Consider the following 10505-nt stretch of genomic DNA (forward strand, 5'->3'; position numbering starts at 1 on the left):
TTTTAGGTTTTATTTCAATATAAATAGATACAAATTTTATAACAATTTAAATCTTGTTTCTCACCGGAACCGGGCGGAACCGCGGGGTTCACGTGGCTTCACCAGGGCGCCGCCATCTTTGCATATTAACCAATCAAAAGCCTTGTTTCACCGTTAGCCCCGCCCCCACATGTGTATTGACCAATAGCATGCGATAATACGCGTGGGCGCTGAGGCCGGTGCGGAGGCTGCGGTGGTTATTAACCAATCAGAAGCGGGATTTCCGTGATAGCCACACCTCCTTGATGGGTTTGGCCAATGGGATGTAGCGGTGGGCGTGGCCAGGCGGGCGCGGGGAGGGCAGCGATGGCGCTGAGCGGGGCCGTGAGGGCGGCGAGGGGCAGGTGAGGGGACAGGGAGGGGACAGAGGGGACAGGGGGACATGGGGCCGTACGGGAGTGGTGGTGGCGGGGTTTGGGGGTACCTGGGGAGAGAATTACCTGGGGAGGGGGAGGATTTGGGGAGGGGGCACACACGTGTGAGGGAACACCTGAGGAGGGGCCACACCTGTGAAAGGGGGTCCATGGGGAGGGGTCTCACCTGGGGAGGGGAGGGTCCATGGGGAGGGGTGCTCACCTGGGGAGGGGTTCCACGTGGGGAGGGGTCCCACGTGGGAGGGGTGTCACCTGAGGAGGGGGTCCATGGGGAGGGGTCTCACCTGGGGAGGGGTCCCACCGAGGGAGGGGGTCCATGGGGAGGGGTGTCACCTGAGGAGGGGGTCCATGGTTAGGGGGTCCATGGGGAGGGGTCCCACCTGTGAAAGGGGGGGCCATGGGGAGGGGGTCCATGGGGAGGGGTCTCACCTGGGGAGGGGGTCCATGGGGAGGGGTCTCACCTGGGGAGGGGTCCCACCTGAGGCCAGCACACCCCTGGCTGCCCACGGGGGTCTCACCCTCTCCGTGCCCACCCGGGGGGGTGCCCATAACGCCCCCCCCGCCAATTCCCCAGGTGCGCGCGGGCGCTGAGCTCGGCGGTGCCACCCTCGGCGGTGCCACCGGGCGCAGGTGCCACCAGGGCCACCACAGGTGCCAGCAGGGGCGCAGGTGACACCATCTTCGCGCTGTCCTCGGCGCCGGGGCGCTGCGGCGTGGCCGTGATCCGGGCCAGCGGGCCGGGCAGCGGCGCCGCCCTGCGCTGCCTCACCGGGACCCCCGAGCCCCCCGCCCGCGTCATGGCCCTGCGGCACATCCGGGACCCCCAGAGCCTGGAGAGCCTGGACAGGGGGCTCGTGGTGTGGTTCCCAGGTGGGACAGGGCGGGGACAGCGTGGGGACACGGGAGGGGGACACAGGGATGGGGACATGGGTGGGGGGACAGAGGGGGGGACACGGGGTATTGTTGGGGACACGGGGCTGGGGACATGGGTGGGGACACCGGATGGGGACACAGGATGGGCTGGGGACACGGTGATGGGACTGAGGCTGGGACAGGTAGGGGACACAGGGATGGGGACACAGGTACGGGGACACGGGATGGGGACATGGGCGGGGGGATAGAGGGGGGGACACGGGATGGGGTTGGGGACACAGGATGGGGACACAGGATGGGGCTGGGGACATGGGGCTGGGGACATGAGGATGGGGACACAGATGGGGATAAGGGGATGGGGACAAGGGATGGGGTTGGGGACACAGGGTTGGGGACACGGGATGGGCTTGGGGACACAGGGATGGGGACATGGGACGGGGTTGGGGACACGGGGTTGGCAGCTGGGGGTGCCCAGGCAGCCCCCTGTGCCCGCAGGGCCCCGCAGCTTCACCGGGGAGGACTGCGCCGAGCTGCACGTGCACGGGGGGCCCGCCGTGGTCAGCGGGGTGCTGCGGGCCCTGGGTGAGCCCCGACCCCTCCTGGCCCTGCTCCCATCCCATCCTGATCCTATCCCATCCCATCCTGGCCCTGCTCCCATCCCATCCTGATCCTATCCCATCCCATCCTGGCCCTGCTCCCATCCCATCCTGATCCTATCCCATCCCATCCTGCCCCTTGGGGTGCTGTGGACCCTGGGTGAGCCCCGACCCCTCCTGGCCCTGCTCCCATCCCATCCTGATCCTATTCCACCTCTCCTGGCCCTGCTCCCATCCCCTACTGCCCCTATTCCATCCCTCCTGACCCTGCTCCATCCCATCCTGATCCTATCCCACCTCTCCTGGCCCTGCTCCCATCCCCTACTGCCCCATTTCCATCCCCTACTGCCCCTTGGGGTGCTGCAGGCCCTGGGTGAGCCCCGACCCCTCCTGGCCCTGCTCCAGCCCTTCTGCCTCTATCCCATCCCTCCTGATCCTATCCCATCCCATCCTGCCCCTTTCCCAGCCCTCCTGATCCTTTCCCTCTTCTCCTTGGGGTGCCGGGTGATCCTCCCCCATCCTTCTTCCCCCTTGATTTTGTGTCCTTCCCTTTGGGATCCTCCCCCATCCCTTTCCCCCTTCCCTTTGGGATCCCAAGGGTCCCTCCTGCTCCTCCCCTATCTCATTTCTCCTGTCCCATTTCCCCTTTCCCCATTTCCTCTTTCCCCATTTCCCCTGTCCCATTTCCCCTTTCCCCATTTCCCCTGTCCCATTTCCCCTTTCCCCATTTCCCTTTCCCTCTGGGATCCTGGGGGTCCCTCCTACTCCCCCCCACCCCATTTCCCCTTTCCCCATTTTCCCTGTCCCTTTTCCCCATTCCCCCTATTCCATTTCCCCTTCCCTTTGGGATCCCGGGGGTCCCTCCTGATCCTCCCCTTTCCTCATTCCCCTTTCCCCATTTCCCCTTTCCCCATTTCCCCTTCCCTTTGGGTGGGATCCCGGGGGTCCCTCCTGATCCTCCCCTGTCCCCTTCTCCCTTTCCCTCCCCATGTCCCCTTTCCCCATTTCCCCTTTCCCCATTTCCCCATTTCCTTTCCCCTGTCCCCATTACCCCTATCCCATTTCCCCTTATCCCAGTCCCCCTTCCCTCTGAGGATTCCCGGGCCGTCCCCTCCCCCTTCCCCCACCCCCCTTCCCCAGTCCCCCCTCCAATGCCCCGCTGCCCCCCCCCAGGCCGGTTGCCGGGCCTGCGTCCTGCCGAGCCGGGCGAGTTCACCCGCCGGGCGTTTGCCCACGGCAAGCTGGACCTGACGGCGGCCGAGGGGCTGCGGGACCTCATCGGGGCCGAGACGGAGGCGCAGCGGCGCCAGGCGCTCCGGCAGATGGAGGGCGACCTGGGCCGGCTCTACCAGCGCTGGAGCCACGCCCTCACCCAGGTGGGGCTCACCTGCGGGGCCACCCAGCCCTCCCGGGGGACCACCGAGCCCTGCGAGGCCACCCAGCCCTCCCGGGGGGCCACCGAGCCCTGCGGGGCCACCCAGCCCTCCCGGGGGGGCCACCGAGCCCTGCGGGGCCACCCAGCCCTCCCGGGGGGCCACCGAGCCCTGCGAGGCCACCCAGCCCTCCCGGGGGGCTACCGAGCCCTGCGGGGCCACCCAGCCCTCCCGGGGTACTCGAGCCGGGGGCCCGACCTGGGGGCCACCCAGCCCTCCCGGGGGACCACCGAGCCCTGCGGGGCCACCCAGCCCTCCGGGGGGCTACCGAGCCCTCTCCGGTGGTCACCCAGCCCTCCCAGGTGGTCACCCAGCCCTCCCAGGTGGCCACCCAGCCCTCCAGGTGGTCACTGAGCCCTGCGGGGTCACCCAGCCCTCCCCGGTGGTCACCCAGCCCTCCCCGGTGGTCACCCAGCCCTCCCGGGTTGTCACCCAGCCCTCCCCGGTGGTCACCCAGCCCTCCCCAGTGGTCACCCAGCCCTCCCAGGTGGTCACTAAGCCCTCCTTAGTGGTTACCGAGCCTTCCCCGGTGGCCACCGAACGCTGCGGGGCCACCCAGCCCTCCCTGGTGGTCACTGAGCCCTGCGGGGTCACCCAGCCCTCCCAGGTGGTCACTCAGCCCTCCCGGGTGGCCACTGAGCCCTCCTGGGTGGCCAGCAGCCCGGGGATGACTCCCCCCCAATGGCAGGCCCTCGCCCACCTGGAGGCCTACATCGACTTCAGCGAGGATGACAACGTGGAGGAAGAGGTTCTGAGCCAAGGTGAGCCCCTGCTGTCCCCGTGCCACGGCTGTGTCCCCACGGTGGCACTCTGGCAATGGGGACACCCCGGGGGTTTGTCCCATCCACCCACTGTCCCCATCCAGGCTGATCCCGTCGTGTCCCCACTGTCCCCATCCAGGCTGTCCCCGCCGTGTCCCTGCTGTCCCCAGCCAGGCTGACTCCACTGTGTCCTTGCTGTCCCCTCTGTGTCCCCGCTGTCCCCAGCCAGGGTGTCCCTGCTGTCCCCAGCCAGGCTGTCCCCTCCGTGTCCCCGCTGTTCCCACCGTGTCCCCACTGTCCCCAGCTGGGCTGTCCCCACCGTGTCCCTGCTGTCCCCAGCTGGGCTGACCCCACCGTGTCCCCCTGTCCCCAGCCCTGTCCCCAGGGTTGTCCCTGCTGTCCCCGGCCAGGCTGTCCCTGCCGTGTCCCCGCAGTGTCCCCGCTGTCCCCAGCCGGACTGACCCGGCCGTGTCCCTGCTGTCCCCGCAGTGTCCCCGCCATCCCCAGCTGGGCTGTCCCCACCGTGTCCCTGCTGTCCCCAGCTGGGCTGTCCCCACCGTGTCCCCGCTGTCCCCGCCGTGTCCCCACATCCCCAGCGGGCTGCCCTGTCCGCAGCCGGCTGTCCTGCTTCCCCAGCCGGGCTGACCCTGCCGTGTCCCCGCTGTCCCCGCAGTGTCCCCGCCATCCCCAGCTGGGCTGTCCCCACCGTGTCCCTGCTGTCCCCAGCTGGGCTGTCCCCACCGTGTCCCCGCTGTCCCCGCCATGTCCCCGCCGTCCCCAGCTGGGCGCGTGTCCCCTTCTGTCCGCAGCCGGGCTGTCCCCTGCGCCGTCCCCAGCCGGGCTGACCCCGCCGTGTCCCTGCTGTCCCCGCCGTGTCCCTGCCGTCCCCAGCGGGCTGTCCCCGCCGTGTCCCCGCGGTGTCCCCGCAGTGCGTGTCACCGTGCGGGCGCTGCTGCAGGAGCTCCGGGGCCACCTGCGGGACGGGCGCCGGGGGGAGCTGCTGCGGGGGGGGGTCCGGGCCGTCATCGCCGGCCCCCCCAACGTGGGCAAGAGCAGCCTGCTCAACCTGCTCTGTGAGTGGGGCTGGGGGGACAGGGCCATCCCCACTGTCCCCAGGCCATCGTGTCACCTGGGGTGGGGACTGGGTCTGGAGGGGTTGGGATAATTCCCAGAATCCCACAGGGAGCCGTTCCTGATGTCCCCAGGCCATCGTGTCACCTGGGGTGGGGACCAGGTGTGGAGGGGTTGGGATCATCCCCAAATCCCCCAGGACCATTCCTGATGTCCCCAAGCCATCGTGTCACCCATGGATGTGGAGGAGACGAGATAATTCCCAAAATTCCAGCGGAAATCATTCCCAGTGTCCCCAGGGTCACCCACAGCAGGGACTGGATGTGGAGGGCCCAGGACAATTCCCAAAATCCCACAGCACCATTCCTGATGTCCCCAGGCCATCGTGTCACCTGGGGTGGGGACCAGGTGTGGAGGGGTTGGGATCATCCCCAAATCCCCCAGGACCTTTCCCAATGTCCCCAAGCCATCGTGTCACCCTCAGCCCTGCAGGGTTGGGATCATCTCCAAATCCCCCAGGACCTTTCCCGCTGTCCCCAGTCACCCTCGGCCTGCGGGTTGGGATCATCCCCAAATCCCCCAGGACCATTCCCGATGTCCCCGTGTCACCCTCAGCCCTGCAGGGTTGGGATCATCCCCAAATCCCCCAGGACCTTTCCCAATGTCCCCGTGTCACCCTCGGCCCTGCAGGGTTGGGATCATCCCAAATCCCCCAGGACCTTTCCCGCTGTCCCCAGGTCACCCTCAGCCCTGCAGGGTTGGGATCATCCCAAATCCCCCAGGACCATTCCCGATGTCCCCAAGCCATCGTGTCACCCTTGGGCACACAGGGTTGGGATCATCCCAAATCCCCCAGGACCATTCCCTGATGTCCCCAAGTCACCCTCAGCCCTGCAGGGTTGGGATCATCCCAAATCCCCCAGGACCATTCCCGATGTCCCGTGTCACCCTCGGCCCTGCAGGGTTGGGATCATTCCCAAATCCCCCGGGACCATTCCCGATGTCCCAGTGTCACCCTCGGCCCTGCAGGGTTGGGATCATTCCCAAATCCCCCAGGACCATTCCTGATGTCCCCAGGTCACCCTCAGCCCTGCAGGGTTGGGATCATCCCCAAATCCCCCAGGACCTTTCCCGCTGTCCCCAGGTCGGCGCCCGGCCGCCATCGTGTCCCCCACGGCGGGGACCACGCGGGACGTGCTGGAGGTGGCCCTGGACATCGGGGGGTACCCGCTGGTGCTCAGTGACACCGCGGGGCTGCGCCAGGCCACCGACCCCGTGGAGCGCGAGGGCGTGGCCCGGGCCCGTGCCCGGTGAGCTCGGGGGGGTTTTGGGGCATTTTGGGGCATTTTGGGGCGTTTTGGGGTGTGCCCACAGCTCAGCCCGGAAGGTGACATCGCCCTCTGTGTGTCCCCAGGTTGTGCCAGGCCGACCTAGTGCTGGCAGTGCTGGATGCCACCTCGGTGCCACCCACGCCGGTGGCTCTGGGGGCGGCGCTGGCAGCGCTGGAGCCGCCCCCGGGCACCCCCTGCGTGCTGGTGCTCAACAAGGCCGACCTGCTGGGGGGGCACGGCGGGTCCCCGAGTGCCACCGGTGCCCAGGGACCCCCTGCCACCCCCCTGTCCTGCGGGGGGTCCCCGAGTGCCACCGGTGCCCAGGGAGAGGGACCCCCTGCCACCCCCCTGTCCTGCGGGGGGTCCCCGAGTGCCACCAGTGCCCAGGGACAGGGACCCCCTGCCACCCCCCTGTCCTGCGGGGGGTCCCCGAGTGCCACCGGTGCCCAGGGACAGGGACCCCCTGCCACCCTGCTGTCCTGCAAGACGGGCGAGGGGCTGGAGGCGCTGCTGGAGCTGCTGGCACAACAGCTGGCACAGCTGTGAGTCCGGGGGCATCCCAAACCCTCATCCTGATTTTTGGGGCTGGCTGATCCCACCCTTTCCCTGGCTGATCCCTCTCTCCATTCCCAATCCCCTTCTCCATTCCCAATCCCTTTCCCGTTCCCACTCCCATTCCTGATCCCTTTCCATTCCCGGTCCCGTTCCTGATCCCTTTTCCCATTCCCAATCCCATTTCTGATCCCTTTTCCTGTTCCCATTCCCGATCCCTTTTCCCCAATCCCCATTCCCAACCCCCTTTTCCCATTCCCAATCCCATTCCCAATCCCATTCCTGATCCCTTTCCATTCCTGATCCCGTTCCCAATCCCTTTTCCCGTTCCCAATCCCTTTTCCTGTTCCCATTCCCGTTCCCTTTTCCCAATCCCTTTCCATTCCCGATCCTGTTCCCTTTCCCCATTCCCAATCCCTTTCCCCATTCCCTTTTCCCATTCCCATTCCAAATCCCTTTCCCCGTTCCCAATCCCAATCCCGTTCCCAATCCCTTTCCATTCCTTATCCCATTCCCAATCCCTATCCCCACTCCCGATCCCATTCCCGTTCCCAATCCCATTCCCAATCCCATTTCTGATCCCTGTTCCCATTCCCGATCCCTTTCCCCGTTCCCATTCCCAATCCCTTTCCCCATTCCCTTTCCATTCCTGATCCCATTCCCAATCCCCTTTCCCATTCCCGATCCCATTCCTGATCCCTTTCCATTCCTGATCCCATTCCCAATCCCTGTTCCTGTTCCCATTCCCTTTTCCTGATCCCGTTCCCAATCTCATTCCCAATCCCTTTCCCCATTCCCTTTTCCCATTCCCAATCCCATTTCTGATCCCTTTCTCCATTCCCTATCCCATTCCCACTCCCGATCCCATTCCCATTCCCAATCCCGTTCCCGATCCCTTTCCCCGTTCCCGATCCCTTTCCCCATTCCCATTCCCAATCCCGTTCCCGATCCCTTTCCCCGTTCCCATTCCCATTCCCAATCCCGTTCCCGATCCCTTTCCCCATTCCCATTCCCAATCCCGTTCCCGATCCCTTTCCCCATTCCCGATCCCTTTCCCCGTTCCCATTCCCGTTCCCAATCCCGTTCCCGTTCCCGATCCCTTTCCCCGTTCCCAATCCCGTTCCCAATCCCATTCCCTTTCCCCGTTCCCGTTCCCATTCCCATTCCCGTTCCCGTTCCCATTCCAGGTGCGGGGATCCCCTCCTGGGCTCCCCCAGCCTGACCCGGAGCAGGCACAGCCGCCACCTCGGGGCGTGCGCGGCGGCCCTGGAGCGCTTCGGGGACCTTGGGGACAGCGGGGACCTGGCGGTGGCGGCCGAGCAGCTGCGGGTGGCGCGGCGGGAGCTGGGCAGGATCACCGGGCACGTGGGCGCCGAGGAGGTCCTGGATGTCATTTTTAGGGACTTTTGTGTCGGGAAGTGACGGTGGCGCTCCGCGGGGGGCGGTGTCACCGGGATTAAACCGCCGTGCCTTTGGTGGCTTTGCTGTTGTCCCCTCCCTGGTGGCCGTGGGTGGGAGGGTGTCCCAAGCCCCAAGTGTGGGAAAAAAACCCTGGAAAAGTCCCAGTTCCGGGCAGGGGGGACAAACAATGAGCTGGAGGGGGAAAAGCCACCCCTGGTGTCCCTGCTTTGGGGTGTCCCCATCCCCAGGGTGACACGGGGGACATCCCTGTGCCCGACCCCGAGGATTCAGCGTGGGGGGTTTGGGACCCCCGGGATCCTTCCCAATCCATGGAATTCCCCCGAGCCGTGGCAGATGTGGGGTCTTGCCGGTGCTCTGCCACCCCAAAAATGGGAGCATCTCTTGGGGACACCCCTGTGCCACCCCCGTGTGCCACCACCCGGTCGGGAGCTCGGGAAGCACCTGGCGCTCCAAGATTATCCATGGAGGAATTCCAGGAAATCCTCTGGCAGTGCCTGAGGCCGTCCCCAGCCCTTCGGGGACAGTGAGACTCTGTCACCTTTGTCACCTTTGTCACCTTTGTCACCAGGATCCCACCCTGGCGCTGGGCAGGAGGTGGCATCGCCATCCTCGGAGGGGTGGCAGGAGGTGGCAGTGCCCTTCTCCCGGCAGGGACAGGGCTCGGGGGACACTTGGGATGGGGAAAGGGACAAGGGACACTCCGGGAGGCCTCGGTGGCGCCTGGCGTGCGGGCAGGGGCGGCGGGGCAGGAAAAGGATTTTCCACAGGAAACGCAGCCGTAAATCCCGGGAATAAATCCTGGGAATAAATCCCTGGCCCGCTCCGGGGGGGCCGGGGGGGACAAGGACAGTGCGGTGCCTCCGTCTTTGGGGACAAGGACATCCCTGTGCCACGTCCTTGGGCGTTTCCCACCCCTCTGTGCAGAGCTGGGATGGAATTCCCGCTCCCCATCCCCATTTTTCCATGGATTTCCATCCACATGAGCGGCGAGTTGTCCCCAAATTTGGGGCTGGGGACAAGGACAGCACTGTCCTCTGTCCTTTGGGGACAAGGACATCCCTGTGCCTTGTCCCCGGGCGTGTCCCACCCCTCTGTGCGGAATTCCCGCTCCCCATCCCGATTTTTCCATGGATTTCCATCCATATCAGCAGTGAGTTGTCCCCAAATTTGGGGCTGGGGGACAAGGACAGCGCTGTCCTCCATCCTTTGGGGACAAGGACATCCCTGTGCCTTGTCCTCGGGCATGTCCCACCCCTCTGTGCAGAATTCCCGCTCCCAAAATTCCCCATTTTTCCATGGATTTCCACCCACACCAGCAGCGAGTTGTCCCCAGGTTCGGGGCCGGCTGTTGTCCCGCTCCAGCCGAGAGGCGGGGATACATCTGAGGGGACACGCGGGGTGGCCTTGGGGACACAGGGACAAAGGGACACAGGGAGGGTGGCCCGGGGCGGGGGTTGCCATCCGTGCTGCGGGAAGCACCTCCTGGGCGGCTCTCCTGGTTTTCCGTGGGCTTTTCCAGCCTTATCCGCTGTGGGAAAACGGGATCGGGTCGGGGGCAGCTCCAGGAGCCCAGGGTGACCGGGGAGGGTGGCCCGGTGTCACCTCTGTCCCCTCACCTGGCGTTCTTCAGCGTGGCCGTGTACTGCTCCATCAGCTGCAGCATCTGCTGGAGATCCGCCCGGTTCTGCATTCCTGCTGGGAGTGGGGTGGGATCCGTGGGATTGGGATCCATGGGGTGGGATCCGTGGGGTGGGATCCGTGGGATTGGGATCCGTGGGGTGGGATCCATGGGATGGGATCCATGGGATTGGGATAGAATCCATGGGATTGGGATCCATGGGATGGGATCCATGGGATTGATGGGATGGGCACCCAGGTGACACGGTGCCCCCCAGCGTGTCCCCGGTGCCCCCAGGGTCTCACCCATGGTGCCCAGGGTGCCCGGGTTCTTCAGGAGCTCCAGGTAGGCGCTCGTGCCAGGGAAGGAGCCCGAGTGGGCAGCGCTGCCCAGGCCCCGCGAGCCCGGCAGGTCCAGGTGGGACATCTGGGGGGG

The 10505-nt window shown here is 66.0% G+C and overlaps 1 protein-coding gene and 1 long non-coding RNA gene across 2 annotated transcripts; one reads left to right on the plus strand and one right to left on the minus strand.

Moving 5' to 3' along the window:
* The first annotated feature begins 345 nt into the window (after positions 1–345).
* Positions 346–8510, plus strand: GTPBP3 (GTP binding protein 3, mitochondrial). The gene is made up of 9 exons (XM_050987825.1): positions 346–383; positions 967–1283; positions 1782–1868; positions 3056–3258; positions 4004–4076; positions 5006–5149; positions 6292–6457; positions 6562–7020; positions 8218–8510. Exons 1-9 carry the CDS (start codon positions 346–348, stop codon positions 8450–8452), a joined length of 1722 nt encoding a protein of 573 aa, XP_050843782.1. The 3' UTR covers positions 8453–8510.
* Positions 8511–9770: 1260 nt separating this feature from the next.
* LOC127061220 (uncharacterized) lies at positions 9771–10498 on the minus strand. The gene is made up of 3 exons (XR_007780664.1): positions 10376–10498; positions 10069–10147; positions 9771–9980 (listed from the first exon to the last, which is right to left on the minus strand). It is a non-coding gene; the product is annotated as an uncharacterized LOC127061220 (long non-coding RNA).
* Between the last annotated feature and the right edge of the window lie 7 nt (positions 10499–10505).

The sequence above is a fragment of the Serinus canaria genome, unplaced genomic scaffold, assembly GCF_022539315.1.
Source record: "Serinus canaria isolate serCan28SL12 unplaced genomic scaffold, serCan2020 HiC_scaffold_275, whole genome shotgun sequence".
Lineage (NCBI taxonomy): Eukaryota > Metazoa > Chordata > Aves > Passeriformes > Fringillidae > Serinus > Serinus canaria.